We start from the raw sequence: 21,886 nt of genomic DNA, 5'->3' as shown, positions 1-21,886 counted from the left end.
TTAAGGAAGGAGTAAGAATCACCTCTACAAACATTACTGACTGCTCAAGATCAATACCAGTTTGTAAAGGGGCTGAATGCATGTGTACAATGTGTCATACCAGATTAGCCTGTGCAGTCCACACAGGCCTACCAGGGATGACACTTTATGGTATATTTCATTAAAAAAAAGTCTCTTCTAAGCTAAAATCCCGTGGAAAGGAAAGTATTATCATTAGTCAATGATATTATGATCTTGTGTATGCCAAGATTTTAAACACATTTATTCAAATACTCAACTGAAATACCCTTAATGGACATTCATCCATGAAAGGTCCTGGACCATATTTAAACATTACAATTATACTTGAGATTGATAGTTTGAAATTTGTTGCACCAAATATAATGTACAAATGCACTGTGTACTTCAACAAGCAATAGGTGCAAGTAGTGAAAAACGACCTCGACTGGCCTGCTTATCTGCCTGTCTAAACTTTCAATTGACATATTTATAAAGTCTTAATTTTGTCAAATGTCCTTTCAATTAGGCTGACCTGTTAAATCTTCATTAGTAGCGAGTGCATGTGTCAAGATATATCTAGGCTACTATTGATTAACTTTATCAGCTGGTCTACTCATTTCTGAGCCTTATCACCCTTTAAAGGCACAGCTCTTGTCACAATGTGGTCAACACTCGGACAGAAAGGTTCATGGTTATCTGCTTATACAACTATCACCATTAGGTATTTGTTTTTGTTTTTTTCATTGTTGTGCAATTATTTTTAATATCGTATATTGGTCAATTTTGTTTACATTTGTGGTGAATGATTTTGAACTGATATGATCATACCATAAGTTTGTTTTTTAATTTTTTTTTTACTAGGCTAGAATCTTTGATATTGATAATAATTTGACAAATGAAATATTGGTCCATGATTAACTACGAGTGTTGAACCGATTTTGGATTATACAATGCTCACAATAAGGTATTTATCTTTTTTAATTATTTTATAGTTGAAATAAAGTGCATAAGATACAATGTGATGACATATAGCATAGGGATAAAATTTGGTGAGCCGTTTAAGCTTGATATAATTCAATTATCATTAACAAGCATAAATGTACTCCTTTTTGGGAATCATTAATAAGAGCTAAGAATTTGAAATACATTTTTGGACAGGAGCAATATTGGGCTAATACATTTCATTTTAAGGTATTTGTTTTTCTTCAAGATTAATATGCTGAAATGCTAACATATATTATAAAATATTACATGTGAAATAATGATAAACTTTTGACTAAATAAGGAGAACAGTTACAGGCTGATAGAATACCACGAGAAACAAGTGTTTGTTCTTAGATATTTGTTCAAGCATTGAAATGCTGAAATGAATTGCATAAGATGCTATGAAATATAAAATACTGGTCCATTCTATACACAAAACCCATGCATTAACTAAGGATTTATTTTGCTCACAACATAAAAAGAGGTTTGCATAAAGCCACAAAACATATTGTATTGTATAATGATATTAACACCTTCATTTAAAAATAATAAGAATTTGAATAATATTTTTTAGAGGCAATAGCAATGAAGGATACATCATCACCAACATTGTCATCATCATCAGGATCATTAACAGCAGCAGCAGCTAAAGTATTACTTGAAATAGTAGCAAAAGCAAGTAGAATCAAAGGAATAATTGAGCAGCAAAAGCATTTACTTATGCACAAGACGTATTATGCAATAAAGTTGATCAATTATTAAAACAAAATATCTTTAACCTGAAGAGTTAAATTATGAAAGGTCCTGACAAACATTATAGCTGTAAAATAAACAAATGATACATGTGTATTATCATTTTATGATAGAAGACTAACTGATTTTGTTTCAGAGACATAACAAAACCTTGACAATGATAAAGCAATAAGTTCACTAAGGGTAATTAAACCAGTACACTATTATCTTATCACCGTTAAAATGTGCATTTTAACAATATTCTAATCTCTTTCATTATATTGTAGTGAAGATAAAGATGAAAATACTACCTAGACAAATGTCTGCAGGGTTAAGCAGTGTATTGTTTATTGCGCCTGGTGGTTATTCATACAAATATATATATATAGGGACAACCATATTTATACTAACAAATCCTTATAAAACTAAACATATGTCCGTATGACAACCAGGGTTGTCATTATGATTGTAAACAAAGGATCATTTTGGAATAGCAACCGATTCGGCCGGGGGTCATGGGGGCCCCCTAGGCCCCGTTGTAGGTCCAGGTAATGGCCCTGGTAGGGGGTTCAGGGGGGGGGGGGCATGAGAAACAAGTGTTTGTTCTTAGATATTTGTTCAAGCATTGAAATGCTGAAATGAATTGCATAAGATGCTATGAAATATAAAATACTGGTCCATTCTATACACAAATTTTTTTTTTTCAAATTATTATCAATGATATCTCACAAAAAGTCAACCTCATTTCAATACTACAGTTTCAACATCTCTGTAATAACATTTTGTAAATTGCCCTCGCGTGACCAATCTGCTGCCTGCAAAATGGACTCCATAGATGCACCATTAAATAAAGCCCATGATGGGCCAATCGACCTAGTAGAGTGTGCTTTCACTTTCTTGGTCTTATCATCATAAGCTGTTTGAATCACCTTTACCAGCCAAGAACTAATAGTTTGTTTTGAGACTTTGTTATGTGGTTTAATATAACTTATGAAAAGAGCATTTTCATCAACATCTTTAATTCTAAAAGGTTCAGTCTTTTTTTAATACCAAGTAATAGCTCGTTTGGGATCTAGTAACTTGTTCTCCTTATAACATGGAACAAAAATCTTCGCTGATATGTGGTTAGGCCGGTCAGTCTTACTTAGACCTTGTCTCAAAAAGGTGACCCCTTGGCTCTGAACTGATACATATTTTTCCCCCAGCTTCAATGCTTGTATGTCTCCAACTCTCCTGAACGTCGTGATGGCTGTAAGAAAAAACGTTTTAAGAGTAACATATTTTAAGGATGTTTTAGATAACGGTTCAAAAGGGTATTTCTGTAAAGCGGTAAGTACAACCCGTAAAAACCCATTCAGGAACCAGTCTAGTCACTGGTGGTCTCTTATTAAAAACCTCTTTCAGAATCCTTACAATATGTGGGTGTTGACCTACTGGTTTGTCACTAATTGGCGGCAAGATCGCTGACAACATAGATCTATAACCAGAAATAGTTCGATATTGCAAACCTTCATGGAATAAATCAGCTAAAAAATCAGCCCATTGAGCTATAGTTGCTGAAATTACATCAATTTCCCGTGTAACACACCAGCTACGGAACTTTTTGAATTTTGAATTATAGTCTTGCTGTTTGCCTGAACGCCAGCTTGATTTGAGTAAAAATCTAGCTCTCTTTGAAAAACCTTCTGTTGATAAGTGTTTGTCAATAGCAACCATGCCGCTAATTGGAACATTTTTGTGTTTGGGTGTAGAATCTGAGACTGAGGTTGGCTCAACAGATTGTCTACTAATGGTAATACAATCGGATTTGCTATTGACAACTGTAATAGTTCCGGGTACCAGTGGCGTTTGGGCCAAATTGGGGCAATCAGCATGATTGTGCATTGAAATTGTTTCATGTACTGCAAGACTCGGGAAACCAGGCAAATCGGAGGAAATGCATATGCAAACATTCTGTCCCATGAAATTGTCAATGCATCCAATGCTAGAGCGGCAGGGTGTGGAATCCACGTGCAAAAAATTAGAGCTTGTTTGTTCAGATACGATGCAAATAAATCTATCATTGGAAATCCCCACTTGTGAAATATACTTTCCACTATTGACCTGTTCAGCGTCCACTCTGTTGGACGAATACGAATCCTTGACAACTGATCGGGCAGAACATTGAGTCGACCTGCAATATGTGCAGCTTTTAACCAAATTTTCTCTTTGATTGCCAATTGCCAAATTTTCCATGTCTGCATGCAAAGGTATGATGAGCGTGTCCCCCCTTGTTTGTTCAGGTACTGGACAACAGTTGTATTGTCGGACCGGACTAAACAGATTGATTCTTTATTAAAGGAAGAAAATGAAGTAGTGCTCTGTAAACTGCTTCCATTTCCAGACAATTTATATGTAATTTCCTGTCTTGCAGAGACCAGGTTCCCTGAACTATTTTGTTCCCAAGACATGCCCCCCATGCAACCATGCTTGCATCTGTCTGCAGTGTTACATTGGTTAATGGCTGTTGAAAATGTTTGCCCTGTGAAATGTTTGCTGTAACTAACCACCATTTTAGATGTATGAGCAAATGTGAATGTATTGGTATCTTGTATGACATATCCCTGGAACTTGGTTTCCAAAAATGTAACAGATATAATTGGATAGGTCTCATGTGTAATCGAGCAAACTGCACTATCTCCACACAGGATGCTAGAAGTCCTAAAAGATGTAAAAACTCGCTGGCCATTGCCCATTTCTGAAGCATAATTTTCTTTACTGCTAAGGCAATTTTGTCTATTCGCTCCTGATTTGGCCGCACAAACCCGTCTTTTAAATGGAACTGACCCCCAATGTAGGTTATGATCTGAGTAGGTATTAATTGAGACTTGTTTAGATTGATATTGAAGCCTAGGTCTATCAATAGATGTAACAGTTTCTCTCGATCTTGAAGAAGACCTTCTCTGGTCGCATTCAAACCCAACCAATTGTCTAGATAAACCGACAATCTCAGACTTTGTTGTCTTAAGTATGCTGCCACCACTGCTGTGCATTTTGTGAATGTCCGAGGAGCAACTTTGGGGCCAAAAGCCATTACTCGAAATTGGTATACCTGTTTGTTTATACAAAATCTCAGAAACTTTCGATGCTTTGGAAAAATTGGTAGGTGAAGGTAAGTGTCTGCCAGATCGAGAGAAAAAGCATAATCCCCTATTTGTACCAGACTGAGAACCGTTTTCATTGAATCCATTTTGAAATGTTGAGTCCGAAGATACATGTTTAGGGGTTTCAGATTTATAACTGGTCTCATTCCGCCAGTTTTCTTTGGGACCAAGAAAAATGAGCTGTAGAAACCTTGATTGAAATTCTGATTTACCTTTTCTATAGCTTGTTTTTGTAATAAGGTGTCTACCTCTTGTAACAGAATTGACATATTTTCTTGTGACAATTTTGTTTCTTTTATGCCGTTGAAAAGAGGAATGGTCTCAAACTCTAACTTGTAACCTTCTCGAATCAGAGATAACACCCACTGATCTTGTGTTATTTTTGTCCAATTTTGAATGAAAAATCTGAGTCGACCCCCAACAGGTATCTCCGGATTTTTCATTAGGCAGTCAATTTTTTTATTTGTTTTGAAAAGAATCACTTACCGTGGCAGACTTAGCAGTGCTGCTCTTCGGAAACCTGGGGTACTTTGCAGAAGCTGACGCATGAAACTGCGGTCTCACCGTCCCCACATTGTATGGCTGATGATATGGTCTGTATGGTTGTTGTCTAGTCTCTGTAAACCTTGGACGCTTCCAAGGTTGATCGACTGGAGCACTGTTTTTGCGTTTAGGTTTCCTGTCTACCTCTGGCAAGAGATCTGATATTTGTTTATTCATTTCAACACGTTCTTTCAGTTTTTGTTCGAGTCCTGAACCACAAATACCCTCATGAGTCAAGGGTAGATTCCATATTTGATTGCGCACCTCTCTGGAATCATTCAAACCACAATCTGCCATTGCAGCTTTCCTTCTTACCAAGTGGTGTATTTCTCCTGTTCTTCCTAACTGGTCGAGCGACTTGGTATTCATTGCAAATATGTCTCTTACACATTGTATTGCATTGTCAATTTTTACGTCTTTGTCAGTCAACACTTTGAGCAAATTACCCAATGCTTGTTGCATGTCTACATTGATGACAATTCCCATCCTTGCCGCATGTTGTCCTTGAAATGCTAGTTTCTCCAAGTCCCGTAAAGGTTGAGAGTATAGTTGTTGCGACTTAACAGAAGCTTTTGAACCGAAATGTTTTATCAACAGGTTCAAGATAATATTGTCCAAACTAGGTACACACAGAAATTCTTCTGCTTCTGCTGACACTGGAAACACAGATCAATAACTGTCCTTGAATGCAGAAACCTTTGTAGGTTTTTCAGCTCTCCATGTCTCACTGAGTACATCACGCTGAGCTTTGTCTAAAATTATGCCTGTATCACCCTTGTCCGGTCTAGTGACGGCATCTTGACCAAACATGTCACGCAAAAGATCTCGTGTTTTACTAGAATATTTCATGAACCGTTCATCAGAGTCACTGTCCTGACAATGGTCACCAATCAATGAATGTGAATTGCTATGGTCAGAGTCATCATCACCCAAAAGCTGAGACTTCTCTCGCTGACCTGGTTGTATGGATAGCGTGTCATCCTCATCCCACTCGAGAGATTTGCTATTTCCAACAGTGTCACCACCGGTCGTCCCGGTCACTGTGTGAAATACGGCCGTGTCCATGCCAGTCGGCTGTGGTCTCTGCCTAGCCAAGCTAGAGTGTCCATAAGATTCATTAAACGGTCTAATTTCGAATCAACATTCGAAAACCGTTTGTCAAGTTCACTTACATTACGTCGTAAATTGTCAAAATCTGCTTGACTCCCCCGTGGTGTATGTCTTTTTGATTTTGAAGATGTCGAATTTGACCGGCCACTCTTGACTGAAATGACGTCGTCATTTTCCTCACTCGAAAGTGAATCATTATTTAAAGAAAGTGCTGCATTAGCCATAATCACGCAAACACTCACCAAAATACGATAAAAATCCAAATAAAATATTCTTAAACACAATAAACTCAATAAACTGGACAAAAATATCCAAAACGATGCAGAAAGTTGATACATGTGATTTGTTTGTCGCCGGAAATAAAACTGACGAATGGGGTTTACACATGGTATATAAAAGAGGTTTTTAACCACGTGATAATGGTTTAGATCACGTGGGTTCTATTTTTAGCGGATTGTTGATATTAATACGGGAATAATATCCTTATGTACATTTCAGTCAGGCAAGTATAAATCATGAAGTAAAATGAAATAAACAAGCAAATTCTTTGAATTGATATCCCCCGCCAATATGCTTCTGGACACAAAAGTGTTAAATTTGACACTCAAAAAAGCATTTTTCAAGATAGAAAGGGCCATAATTCCGTTATTATCCGATGGCGTACAATGTCATTTGGCGTGCATCATCCTCTTATCCATATATATACTCATACCAAGTTTCAATGAAATCCGCCAAAGCACTTCCAAGATATGGCTCTGGACACAAAAAACCCATTTTTTTCAAGATACAAAGGGCCATAACTCCGTTATTAACAGATGATTTACAATGCCATTTGGCGTGCATCATCCTCTTATCCATATATATACTCATACCAAGTTTCAATGAAATCCGCTGAAGCACTTCCAAGATATGGCACCGGACACAAAAGTGTCGGACGGAAAGACGGACGGAAGGACGGACGGACAACGCCAAAACAATATCCCTCCGCCTCTGGCGGGGGATAATAAATATTTGTGTTTTTTTTAACCATGTTTAAAAAAAAAATCTTTTTGGGAGAGGGGGTATAATGTGGAGGGGTGGTCATTTCTTAGATTATCTTTCATAAATAAGGAAAAAAAAGGAAACACAATATTTTTTAATTTTTTTTTGGGGGGGGGGGGGGATTCTGGGGGTTGTTTGGGTGGAGTCCATTGTGGTTTGTCAGGTACGTGTTGTTTTGTCAAAGTATGAATCACATCTAATCATAAATAAAGAAGTTATGGCAATTTAAGCAAAATTTATAAATTTGACCTTCCGAGTAAATGTCATTCAAAGGTCAAGGTCAAATTCAACTTTCCAGGGACAGTACCCTCATGATGATAAGAAAGTATTTGAAGTTTGAAAGCAATAGCCTTGATACTTTAGAAGTTAAGTGGATCTAAACACAAAATTTAACAAAATATTCAAAGTGACATAAAGTCAACAAGAGATGTGTTCGTCAGAAACACAATGCCCCCTACTGCCGCCGCTTTGAAATAAAATTTCTATTTATCATTTGGCAGGTGTATAAATCATCTCCCTTTAAAGCTTATTACTTCCCTTGGATTTTGTCCAATCCAACCGGGGAGGAGGGGGGGGTGTGTAGAGTCAAAAATGACCAAGTCAGACATCACTGACAACCAAGGCCTGTGGTTTATCAAAGAGATCATAGCCAGAGTTCATCATGTATCTATGGACATAAGTCCACAGGTATGCAATGAACCCTACCATTCACAAATTAGTACAGGAAAGAAATGATAATTATATCATTAAAAAAAAACTTTGACAAATCAATCATTTGAGTTATAAATAATCAAAATAAAAAATCTGTACAGTAACTGTGAAAAGAGCTTAAAGGGATCTTTTCACGCTTTGGTAAATTGACAAAATTGAAAAAAGTTGTTTCAGATTCGCAAATTTTCGTTTTAGTTATGATATTTGTGAGGAAACAGTAATACTGAACATTTACCATGGTCTAATATAGCCATTATATGCATCTTTTGACGATTTTAAAACCTAAAAATTATAAAGCGTTGCAACGCGAAACGATTGAATAATTTGGAGAGTTCTGTTTTTGTCGTTAAATTTTGTGAAACTACGAAGATTGCTTATATAAGGTATAAAATACGTCACGTATGTGTACTCGGCGGAATAGCTCAGTAGGTTAAGGCGTTTTTACTTCAGGACTCTGGCAGGACTCCAGGGGTCACTGGTTCGAAACCTTGACCGGGCAATGTTCATTTCCTTTTTTAAATTTTATTCTTGATTTTTTACTGGAGCTGTTACGATAGAATGCTTACATTTATCGATATAAAGCATTTAATGAATAAGTTAAACAAGAGTGTCAAACTGTCACAAGATACGCCCGTTCGAAGGTTTTGGACACCATGCTCAATGCTTGAAATGCACTGAGTGACCTCGAGACCTAGTTATTGACCCGGCATGACCCATGTTTGAACTTGACCTAGATATCATTTAGACGTAACATCTGACTAAATTCGGTGAAGATCAGACGAAAACTACTTCAATTAGAGAGCGGACATCATGCTATATCAGGGGTTTTTTTTCCCGATTTTATAGCCGAAATTCGGCTATGTTCCCAATCCCAACTAGAGCTTTGTCACTGAATGTGACTTATACCCCCATACCACTTTGACGCAGGATAAAAAGTTGTTTAAAAGTTTCGGATGAATACAATTTGAATTAGAGTCCGGACAAAGTGGTGCCGTTGAAAATGCACTAATTGACCCTATGACCTAGTTCTTGACCCGACATGACCCATATTCGAACTTGACCTAGATATCAACTAGATGCAACTACTGACCAAGTTTGGTAAAGATCGGATGAATACAATTTGAATAAGAGTCCGGACAAAGTGGCGCTGTTGAAAATGGACTAATTGACCCTATGACCTAGTTTTTTACCTGGCATGACCCATATTCGAACTTGGCCTAGATATCAACTAGATGCAACTACTGACCAAGTTTGGTGAAGATAAGATTTATACAATTTGAATTAGAGTCCGGACAAAGTAAAATGCACTAATTGACCCTTTGACCTAGTTTTTGACCCAGCATGACCCATATTCGGACTTGACCTAGATATCAACTAGATGCAACTACTGACCAAGTTTGGTGAAGATCGGATGAATACAATTTGAATTAGAGTCCGGACAAAGTGGCGCCGTTGAAAATGCACTAATTGACCCTATGACCTAGTTTTTGACCCGGCATGACCCATATTCGAACTTGGCCTATATATCAACTAGATGCAACTGCTGACCAAGTTTGGTGAAGATCGGATGAATACAATTTGAAATAGAGTCCGGACAAAGTGGCCCCTTTGAAAATGCACTTATTGACCCTATGACCTAGTTTTTGACCCGGCATGACCCATATTCGAACTTGGCCTAGATATCAACTAGATGCAACTGCTGACCAAGTTTGGTGAAGATCGGATGAATACAATTTGAATTAGAGTCCGGACAAAGTGATGCCTTCCGCCCGCCGCCCGCCGCCCGCCCGCCCGCCGCCCGCCCGCCCGCCGCCAAGGGGTTTCACATAATACGTCCCGTATTTTATACGGGCGTATAAAAATGCCAAAATCTGTGAAAAGGCCCCTTTAAAGCCACACACCTTAAAATGAAATACATGTTAATCAAAACATGTAGATGCAATTTGAAAGTGTGCAAAATTGTCATTAAATCTATAGCCTAGTTAGCAAGTAATTTATTATTTTTTTAAATTCTAAAACCGAAAGTAGGATTATTTTTTAAGTATTAAAGAGCAAAAAAGAAGGATTTCTACCTTGTAACCATCAGATATATTTGAATTGGTATAGAAATAATGAAATCTATAGCATAGTTAGCAAGTAATTTATAATTTTTCAAACAGCACGGCTTTTAAAACAGAAAGTAGGATTTCTAGACGTATACGTCCATTTCGACATACGCTATTATTTTTAAGTTTTTAAGCGCAAAAAAGACAGATTTCTACCTTTTAACCACCAGATATATTCTAATTGGCATAGATAAAATATGTTTCTGATTTATACTAAAATTTACTGCGCCATATACTTCGTTTCAAGGTGTGTGGCTTTAAATTCACAAAGAAAGAAAACATATAATCTGAGATTTATAATTATATAAATTACTTCCCTTGAAAATAATTGTCCCTTACAAATCTCTATTTTTAGTAGCAAATAATTAAAAGCCACTACCGTGACTGTAGATTCACCACTCAAAATGTGCAGCTCCATGAGATACACATGCATGCCAAATATCAAGTTGCTATGTTCAATATGGAATAATTATATCCCTTTAAAGTTTATTACTTCCCTTGGATTTGTATTTTTTACCTTAGACCTTGAAGGATTACCTTGACCTTTTACAACGATGTGTTTGTTAGAAACACAATGCCGCCTACTGCGCCGCTTTGATTTATTTAACAAGGCACAAAATTGTCACAAAACCAGGTTTTCAGTTGAAAAAATCTGATAAAGGGAGACAATTCAAAATGTGTATTGTTAACCCCCTTGTGTAAAATTGACCTTGATTTCAATTAGAAAACAAGGGCTGTTTGTAAAACATGCATGCCTTCCCTTGGATTTGTATTTTTGACCTTAGACCTTGAAGGATGACCTTGACCTTTTACAACGTTGTGTTTGTCAGAAACACAATGCCGCCTACTTCGCCGCTTTGATTTATTTAACAACAAGGGACAAAATTGTCACAAAACCAGGTTTTCAGTTGAAAAAAATCTGATAAAGGGAGACAATGCAAAATGTGTATTGTTAATCCCCTTGTTTAAAATTGACCTCATTTTCAATTAGAAAACAAGGGCTGTTTGTAAAACATGCATGCCCACCATATGGGCTGTCAGTTGTAGTGGAATCCATTGTGTGAATACGTTTTTGTCACTGTGACCTTGACCTTTGACCTTGTGACCTGAAAATCAATAGGGGTCATCTGCCAGTCATGATCAATGTACCTATAACGTTTCATGATCCTAGGCATAATTATTCTTTAGTTATCGTCCAAAAACCATTTAACTGTTTCGAGTCACTGTGACCTTGACCTTTGACCTAGTAACCTGAAAATTGATACGGGTCATCTGCCAGTCATGATCAATGTACCTATGAAGTTTCATGATCCTAGGCGTAAGCATTCTTGAGTTATCACCAGGAAACCATTTACTGTTTCGAGTCACTGTGACCTTGACCTTTGACCTAGTGACCTGAAAATCAATAGGGGTCATCTGCCAGTCATTATCAATGAACCTATGAAGTTTCATGATCCAAGGTGTAAGCATTCTTGAGTTATCATCCTGAAACCATTTTACTGTTTAGAGTCACTGTGACCTTAACCTTTGACCCAGTGACCTGAAAATCAATAGGGGTCATCTGCCAGTCATGATAAATGTACCTATGAAGTTTCATGATCCTAGGCCTAAGCGTTCTTGAGTTATCATCCGAAAACCATTTTACTATTTCAAGTCACTGTGACCTTGACCTTTGACCTAGTGACCTGAAAATCAATAGGGGTCATCTGCCAGTCATGATTAATGTACCTATGAAGTTTCATGATCCTAGGCCTTAACCTTCTTGAGTTATCATCCGGAAACCATCTGGTGGACGGACCGACCGACGGACCAACCGACATGTGCAAAACAATATACCCCCTCTTCTTAGAAGGGGGGCATAAATAAAAGTCTGATGGAGACAACTCAAAATCAAAATGTGCATTGTTACTGATTGTTCATAGTTACATAGTTGTTTCAAAATCAATCTATTTTTAGTTGTGGCGACCTTGACCTTGGAGATATTGACGTAATTCTTTCGAGCGACACACTGTCCAATAATGGTGAACAAATGTGCCAAATGATTTTAAAATGTCACAATGAATGAAATAGTAATGGTCCAGACAAGCTCATTTATGGCCATTTTTGACCTTCAAACTCAAATTGTGACCTTGACCTTGGAGATATCGACGTGATTCTTTCGCGCGACACACTGTCTAATAATGGTAAACTAATGTGCCAAATGATTTTAAAATCTAACAATGAATCACAAAGTAATGGCCCAGACAAGCTCATTTATGGCCATTTTTGACCTTCAAACTCAAATTGTGACCTTGACCTTGGAGACATCGACGTAATTCTTTTGTGCGACACACCGTCTAATGATGTTGAACAAATGTGCCAAATGATTTTAAAATCAGACAATGAACGACAAAGAAATGGCCAGGACAAGCTCATTTATGGCCATTTTTTACCTTCAAACTCAAATTGTGACCTTTACCTTGGAGAAATTGACGTAATTCTTTCGCGCGACACACCTTCTAATGATGGTGAACAAATGTGCCAAATGATTTTAAAATCTGACAATGAAAGACAGAGTTATGGTTCGGACAAGCTTGTTCCGCCCGCCCGCCAGCCAGCCCGCCTACCGACATTCGCCAATCTAATAACCTTTTTTTTTTCTTTGAAAAACCTGGTTAAAAATAATTAATTTGGTAGGTCAGATAATTATGTCCATATAAAGCTGATTACTTCCCTTGGATTTGTTTTTTTCGACCCTGTGACCTAGTTTTTGACCCGGCATGACCCATATTCGAACTTGACATAGATATTGTCTATATACAACTTCTGGCCAAGTTTCGTAAAGATAAGATGAAAACTATTTGAATTAGAGAGCGGACAAGAAAAGTGTGACAGACTGACAGACAGACTTACAGACGGACAGTGCGAAAATTATATACCCCCTTTTCTTCGAAAGGGGGCATAAAAAATGGCCATAATTCTGTTAAAATAAAAGGGGCCATAATTCTGTCAAAATGCCAGTCAGAGTTACATAATTTTGCCTGCACAGTCCACTTATGATAGTAAGTAAGTGTTGCAAGTATGAAAGCAATAGCTTTAATACTTTAGGAGTAAAGTGAACCTAAACACAAAACTTAACCTAATTTTCAGTTTTCTAAGTATAACAAGATGTGTTTGTGAAACAATATGTCCTCATCAGGGATCATATTTTCCAGCAACATCAATCGGTCTGGATTTAAATGGGGAAAAAGTGTCCGAAAATTTTTATCCGAAATTATGACAAACTACGTTAAAATATATACCATTGATTTTGCCATTCATGAAGAGGGTATAATAATGTACAAGTTAAATTGTCTGAAGCATTTTTAAACGGAACATACGAGTTTTCTCAATTGGTTTTATTTATCTGACTTTTCATCGTTGTCAATATTATTAATCTGTGCAAGTCTATACCGATGTTTTAAATCATTGTCGACTCGATAATAGTTTACACACATGCATTGAATCTAACAAATGTCTGTGCGTAGGTTGGCTACTGGCAATAACAAAACCAAATAGTTGAAAAACAATTCGTGTATGTTATAGTTCGTTGTCGAATAAACCACGGCCGATAGTTAAGATGCGTAGGGATTAAATCAAAAGTGCAAAGCACGAATGATTAAAAACCACACATATTAACTTCCGGTCGTGGGTTATTCAACAAAAAACAATAAAGTACACGAATTATTTCGATTCTAACGCGATTTTTATTAAAGATTTATACAATGTATATTATATTTCTTGTGTACTATTTTATGTGAAGTTCCGCCCATAAAAATAACTTTTGGCTGTTCTGTCTATCAAACCGCAACTTTCATTCATTTATTGCCAGATTATTACGCTGGTGGAAAATGTATCGGCATGTTTTGTTTAGTTACAGCGCATGCTTTCAGTGTATAAGGTCCGCCCACAATTATTGCAGAATTTCCGATTTTCTTCTTTGTTTACATGAAAGTTTACTGACTGTATCATGCATGAAATGCACAATTTCCACGTGGATAACATCGAGGTTTTAATCTCTGAAGTAACTGCCAACGATTTTATCGTTGACGAGCACACATTACGGACCGATTAGTGTGCTAGGTATAAGCCAGTGAAATTATCGATTGACATTGACACTGGGTTATTCACGCTTGACCAATACACAACCGCGCGAATCTTCGTTGTTTGGGGTCATACGCTGATACTAGTCGGCTGACGTGCAATAGATTGGTCACCGGTTTAGAGACTGCAGTGAATGGTTTATCACACCTAATCGAGATATGAATGTAATTAGGGTATGCTAGCATGTGCACTGCGTAATCGATTTCATGACATGGGAATTTTAGCAAACAGACTCTTTGGGATTTTCAATCGGTCTTTCATGACCCCAATCGGTCTAGGACCGACAAAACCGAAAAAAATATGATCCCTGGTCCTCATATATTTTACCTTTGACCTTGAAGGATGACCTTGACCTTTTCACCATTCAAAATGTGCAGCTCCATGAGATACACATGCATGCCAAATATCAAGTTGCGATTTGACCCATATATTCGATCTTTGACCTTGAAGGCTGACCTTGACCTTTCACCACTCAAAATGTGCAGCTCCATGAGATACACATGCATGCCAAATATGAAGTTGCTTTCTTTAATATTGCAAAAGTTATGGCAAATGTTAAAGTTTGACGCAAACAAACAAACACAAACAAACCAACAGACAGGTCAAAAATAATATGTCCCCCACTATAGTGATGGGGGACATAAAAAGGGAACATAATTCTTACAAAATGCTTGATACAGTTGTCTGCTCTTGTTTATAGATTGGGTCATGTTGGTAAAGAAGTATGCAAAATATAAATTCAATATGACAAGGTACATAGAAAATATTTGAGATGGTATGAAATCTTAAACATAGATTTATCAATAACATGCATATTCTAAGTGGAAAAAGGGCCATAATTCTTACAAAATGCTTAATACAGTTGTCTGCTCTTGTTAAAAGATTGGGGTCATGTTGTTAAAGAAGTATGCAAAATATAAAAGCAAAATGTCAAGGGACAGAAAATATTTGAGGTGGTACACAAACTTTATTATAGATTTATCAATAATATGCATATTCTAAGTGGAAAAAGGGCCATAATTCTAACAAAATGCTTGATACAGTTGTCTGCTCTTGTTTATAGATTGGGGTCATGTTGGTAAAGAAGAATGCAAAATATAAAAGCAATATGTCAAGGGCCTAAACTTGATTTTCGGTAAAGAGGAACTTCCTTCAAACTAAAAATACCATAAAAGCGGAAAGTGTCGTCCCTGATTAGCCTGTGCGAACTGCACAGTCTAATCTGGGATGACACTTTACCCACATGCATTAAGCCCAGTTTTCTCAGAACGCGGCTCATTTGTGCTCAAGTGAGCTAAAAACAAGAGCTATCATTGACGATAAATAAGTCCATGCATATCAAATCATTTAGAAAGAAAAGATGATGGCTAGTCAACCAAAATAAAGACAGCAACCTTTCAGCTATTTTGTAGTGTTCTCATAGAAAATCCTATGTTCAATATCAATTTGCATCATGTCCATCAACTCTATTAAAATTTCATTAAAATATGCCTTTCAACAAAAATTAAACAAATCTGAATGGCAGCCAGTGGGACATTATCACTTTGTCAAACAAATATTAAGATTTCTCTATCATTTGCTGCTGTTATGAGTATTTAGAAGCTTTATGAAACACAATGTTTCAGATTTAAAATCACTATCATTCTTACACAAATGTGCACAAATTATTTATTCGGCCATCCCCTTTGTTGGAAGTGTTTTGTTTTTTTCATGGCAGACAAGTCCAAAATCCATAAAGATAAAATTTAAAAAATCAATACTCATGTTTGTTTTCAGTGTCCTTGCTCAGCCAACCATCTGTGATGAAACTGACCTGATCTCACTCAGAAATAAACAGCACGCAACTTTCAGGGTCAACAATACAACAAGCTTACATCCATCACAACAACTCAACATTATCTTCTCAGAAATCAACAGAATACACAAACATCACAAGCCAAAAAGAAATCAACAGCAAGAAAAATAGTGATACTGTGAAAAGACATCAACACAAAGAATATTATAAAGAAATCAATGTCTAGTTGCAATCCAGAAGAGATAAGGATCCTAAAGTTGAAAAAACAGCAGAAGATACTTCAATACATATGGATGCTACTTCATAATCCATTTTCACCTTATATCTTCACACGGTTTCTTTCACATTGAAATTAGAATGACAATCTCCTACGAAGAACACACGACAATTCCGAATCCTGCAGAAGTATGACCACCAGAAGCCATATTGACCAGCTTGGTGACAAAAACACTTTCCCAAGCATGTCATTGCTAGACTTTGACCCAAACCTTATTGTTGGGATGGGCTACCTGACCGTGGTTCTTTCATATTATTTACGCAAGAAAATCATCCTGAGTGCATATTCCTGCTCACTTCTAGCAGCCATACTGGTAAGCCATCGTCTGATTGCCTTCATCGACTATCGCCTGGTTCAGGCCGCCTTCATGGTAGTGTGTACCCTGTATCACTGGAGTTCCATGCACAGACAGCAGCTGCCCGTCAACGGGAAATATGTCCTTATTACTGGTGAGTGTGTGCTTTGATATAAAAGTGTGCGTTTTTGTTTTGTTTTTGTCCGCACATGCTAATCAGGGAAGACACTTTCCACTTTTATGATATTTTTCGTTAAAAGAAAGTCTCTTCTTAACAAAATAATGCTTAGGCAGAAGGTTTTGTCCCTGATTAGCCTGTGTGGACTGCACAGGCTAATCTGGGATCACACTTTATGCACATGCATTAAACCCCTTTTGCACAGAGCACAGCCTATATATTTCTTTTTGTGAATGTTTGAAAGAAATATTTAAATTATGAGAACAAGTCCATACTATCATTGTTGACGGGTCAAGCCACTGACCCTGATAACATGCTTCCTGCCCTTGTTAAAATGTAAGCACCCTGAAAGTACGATAAAACACAGCTTGACTCTTTTATCTCATTTTTGGAAATTACAAGGTGAAATCCTTTATTTGGGCAAAATAAATGCAAGAAATGGATTATGTGTGCATGTATTTCAAGATTCAGACGAAATTTTAACACCAGACACCTGAGCTAACATTTCAATAACAATGACTAATCCGATTCTTAGAGTCACAATCAAAACATCATCGGCAGTCTTTGCCAAGACTGTCTGTATATTAAAATATGTGACTTTTGATAAGATTGGAAACCTTACACAAAAATAAACCAATATGCTATGATCTCTCCTCTTCTAACACAGGCTGTGACCGGGGTATAGGCCATGAGCTTGCCAAGTGCATGGACAGAGAGGGCTACAGGGTGTTTGCAGGTTGCCTTCAGGTGAGCGGACAAGGGCCAAGGGAGCTCGTAGGCAGCTGCTCACCAAACCTCAGGACCCTACAGTTAGATGTACAGGACAGCGCACAGATTGCTCAGGCTGCGGAAACTGTGAGGAACTGCCTCGGAAATGACAGTAAATAGTTTAATATTGCAAACGTTTGTTGTATAATGGACATTAATGGTACAAAGTTTTTTATTTTCTTCATTGATAGTTTGTAAAGTGTATGAAATTATGATTTCAGAGGTAGCATTGTATCTTAAACTATTGAAACTTACACCCATTATAACTACAATACATTTAACTATTGTATTAAAAAATATTTCAACTGCTTATGATAATAACTGCAAAAGCAATTAATTTGACTGTTGTAGTAAACAATGTTTTGACTGCTTACAACAATACTGTTAACATTCTTTAATTTATTATTTGTTTATACATACATGTTGGTAAAATATTCAAAATACAACTGAAGCTCATATGTTGACCCAACCTTTCCAGATTTATGGGCAGTGATCAACAATGCGGGTATCTGTCTCATTGGCAACATAGAGATCATGTCCCTGGAGGATATAGAGAGACAGATGAGGGTTAACTTCTTCGGTCCACTCAACATGTGCAAGACCTTCCTGCCATTTGTACGCAGAAGTCAGGGTCGCATTGTCAATGTGGCCAGCAATGCAGGTATCTTGCTTTAAGGTAGACATGAAAGGGTGGATATTAGGCTCCAAGAGATACTATTTTAATGCAAGGTTGCCTTAAGTGACGGTCTATAAATAATCCAAAATCAACCATTAATTATTTGTTTCAATTCTCTTTTAGATGTGTCCATCACCAAAAAAATACTACAAACATTTCTCTAGAACAACTTTGTTACTACTATGAAGCGCCTTTTTGACATTTTCATTTTGAAGCCTCGGTTGAATTGACCAAAGCAGACTTGCTGGTGGACCTTATTGAGCCCATCTGTTTCAGGACTTGTGCCGGTAGCCCACATGGGCGTATACTGTGCCTCCAAGGCAGCCCTGGCCATTCTCACAGAAAGTCTGCGGTATGAGCAGAAACTCTGGGGCGTCCATGTCTCCACTATAGTACCAAGTGGCTACAGAACAGGTACACATATCACAGGCATCAGTAGCTATTGACCAAGGGGGCTACTAAGCAGGTTTAATAATCACTGGCATCATTTGAACAAGACATAAGTTGGAGCTTCAAACTCAAATCCATTTACTCTCAAATAATCCAAACAAGTCACATAATAAATGTATAGATAAGGTTTGCATACTAATAAGTTTGAGCCCAAACACACATTCTAAAATAATTAAAACCTATTAAAAAAGAGCAATATATAATGATAGTTATTTCATCTCCTAGGAATCCTGGCCTACGACAAGCAATCAACAGCTGAGAGATGGTGGAAAGTGGCTTCCCCTACAGTGAAGCAAGACTACGGCCGGGAGTGCTTCACCCCAACATTCAAGATGCCAAATCACGAATCCAAGACAACCCCAGACCTCAGCACAATAGTTAACACTATCCTCCGAGCCGTGTCAGAAGACAAGCCTCAGGCGTTTTACTACAGCGGCTTTCTGGCAAGGACACTGCCTTTTATCTACACATATCTACCACCGGTAGTGAGAGAGCCCCTCATGAAAGTGTTCGCCGGGTGGTTTGTGTTGAAACCAAAGGCACTGGAGCCTAAGGAGCGACTTAATGGTCTCATCGCGAAAGAGTCAGATTAACTGAGCCTCATTCTGGGAAAACTTGGATTAATGCATGTGCCTAAAATGTCGTCCCAGATTAGCCTGTACAGTCAACACAGGCTAGTCAGGGACAACACTTTCCGCCTTAACTGGATTTTCATTTAGAAGAGACCTCATATAAAAGAAAAATCCAATAAAGGGGAAAGTGTCCTCCCTGATTAGCCTGTGCAGACGGCACAAGCTAATATGGGACGATAGTTTACATGTATGCATTAAGCCAAGTTTTATTTTTACAACACAGCTCAATAAGTAATAATTATAAATAACTTTCAACAGTATATGGTGCCACAGTGGAACATTTTGTAGAAATTAAATCTCTCTTACATATAGTATTGATGCCATATATGCCTACAGCTCCTATATTACAGGATATGTATCAATGCCACAAATTCATACTACTGCTTATACAAAAGTTTCAGTATTTATCTATACAATTTGTCTGTGATTTTGATAAAAAGTGCTGCATGTATGCAGTGATTGTTTTGTCACTGATGCCTTGCCATGTTTGTATAACCCCAAATCCTTCCATATGGGCCGTGTTCTTGGAGAAGGGGGTTTAATGAATGTGAGTAAAGTGTCGTCCCAGATTAGCCTGTGCAATATGCACAGGCTAATCAGGGACGACACTTTCCACCTCAACTTTTTTTATTTTTGCTAAGGGAGACTTTTTTGAAGCCAAAAATAAAAGAATGGAAAATGGCGTCCCTGATTAGCCTGTGCGGACTGCACAGGCTAATCTGGGACGACACTTTACGCACGTGCATTAAACCCCCTTCTCACAGAGCATGGCTCATATTCATTCATCCACTTACTCCTGCACACATTTGTGTTTAAGAGCACTTGATATTAATATAAGAACCACAATTAAAACGTTATTATGAGTTATATGTATGATTTAATTTTGCTTAAGTTTATTCAGTGACTGAGTCGCAAAGGCAATTCTAAATAATGAAATTGCGTTTTATTAGACTCATCAACCCAAATCAACAAATTTCCTCAATAACATTAAGGCAATATTCTAAAGAAAGTTTATTTTATAAGCATTTTGATTCATGACAAAGAGGACATAACAAACAAGGTCTTTAACATTATGTACAATTATATACATATAAAAAAATTAAGTAATACCTTAATATGAAAACAATAGAGAAAATGTCTGCATGAAAAGTCTAATCAAAAGAATACCAATTGAATTTTGGGTAGATCAGACCAATGAAATCTTCATGCCACTATTTCTCAACAATAAGCCTGCTTTAAGAACAACTTGCTAGATTGACTTATTTTATTGTTTATATAACTATTTTAAATCTGACAATGTAATTCAAAACAGCAGTTATGTTGTTTAGTTCACTTATGTTTTTCAATTACACCGTGCTATATTGTCAATATGTATATACTGAACCAGGCAATGCTAGCCCATGCTTTATGTGTGTATTGCTATCAGTTTTTTTGTTTAAAAAAATGTATTTTTTGAATATTTTAGTATGTGTGTTAAATATTTGGGCATTTATATGTCTTAAATGTATTGTTGTTGCTATTTGATGCTGTATTTATTAAAAATACTTACATATTTAAATTATTTATGAAATAAACATCAAGAAGGCTGTGAGTATGACAACTTATTCTGAAGGCGATCTTGAGCTGAGATGCACATCAACAACAAACATCTTTCATAGTTTGACTATCACTTGCCTTTTTCCAAGTCAAAACAGCTAAAAGAATCATTTTGAATTACACAGATAGAAAATATAAATCAGAAATGCCTCTTGTCTAATTGTACAAAGGGTGCAGGGAAAACTTTCCTTTTCAAGGCACTACAATATTGTTTTTTGCACATATTGTTTGTTGTTTTTCACCTTCTGGTTGCCAAATTGAATGTATTTCTTTAGTATTTCATCTGTCAAACCAAACACAACTCTGGATATATTCACATAATTTGCTTAGACAAAGACAATAGGCATGTCACCAACACAAAATTTAAACAAGAAACTGTCGGAGACGGGTGGTGCTCTCCAAAGTTTTTTTTGTCAAAATATTGCACTATATATTCAGATAAACTGAAACGTCTTGAGGGCACAGTAGTTGGGGGGGACAAGAATTTTTTTATAAAAAATTTCAAAGGGCCATAACTCTGTGAAAAATCATCCGACCAGAACCCGCTGATGATATGCACATCTCCTCTTGGTAGTGAAGCTTCCCATAAAGTTTCATTGAATTCCGGTCATTAGTTGCTGAGAAATAGCCAGGACAAGAATTGCACTATATGTACAGTTAATATAAAATTTCAAAGGGCCATAACTCTGTGAAAAATCATCCGACCAGAACGCGCTGATAATATGCAC

General features: G+C 37.0%; 2 protein-coding genes across 4 annotated transcripts in view; one reads left to right on the top strand and one right to left on the bottom strand.

Annotated features, from left to right (window-relative positions):
- LOC127881458 (histone H4 transcription factor-like) overlaps window positions 1-21,886 on the bottom strand; it is a 57,853-nt gene that overhangs the window by 23,127 nt on the left and 12,840 nt on the right. The window lies entirely within an intron of this gene.
- LOC127881459 (11-beta-hydroxysteroid dehydrogenase type 2-like) lies at window positions 560-21,148 on the top strand. 3 transcript variants are annotated; one of them, XM_052429352.1, is made up of 6 exons: window positions 560-721; window positions 16,268-17,012; window positions 17,704-17,916; window positions 18,283-18,429; window positions 18,757-18,894; window positions 19,156-21,148. In XM_052429352.1, exons 2-6 carry the CDS (start codon window positions 16,694-16,696, stop codon window positions 19,521-19,523), a joined length of 1,185 nt encoding a protein of 394 aa, XP_052285312.1. In that variant the 5' UTR covers window positions 560-721; window positions 16,268-16,693; the 3' UTR covers window positions 19,524-21,148. The 3 variants fall into 3 exon arrangements, with proteins under 3 accessions (XP_052285312.1, XP_052285310.1, XP_052285311.1); XM_052429350.1 differs by having other exon boundaries at window positions 18,283-18,465; XM_052429351.1 differs by lacking the exon at window positions 560-721 and adding an exon at window positions 823-964 and having other exon boundaries at window positions 18,283-18,465.

This window comes from Dreissena polymorpha, chromosome 5 (genome assembly GCF_020536995.1).
Source record: "Dreissena polymorpha isolate Duluth1 chromosome 5, UMN_Dpol_1.0, whole genome shotgun sequence".
In the NCBI taxonomy this organism is placed as follows: Eukaryota; Metazoa; Mollusca; class Bivalvia; order Myida; family Dreissenidae; genus Dreissena; species Dreissena polymorpha.
Note: the sequence above shows the minus strand (reverse complement) of the source record. Positions and strands in the feature narration are given on the sequence as shown.

Coding starts and splice junctions, on each gene's coding strand:
- LOC127881459 (XM_052429350.1), top strand. CDS start 16,694: ATGACCACCAGAAGCCATATTGACCAGCTTGGTGACAAAAACACTTTC. Junction 17,917..18,282: donor GAACTGCCTCGGAAATGACA/GTAAATAGTTTA, acceptor CAACCTTTCCAG/ATTTATGGGCAGTGATCAAC. Junction 18,466..18,756: donor CAATGTGGCCAGCAATGCAG/GTATCTTGCTTT, acceptor CATCTGTTTCAG/GACTTGTGCCGGTAGCCCAC.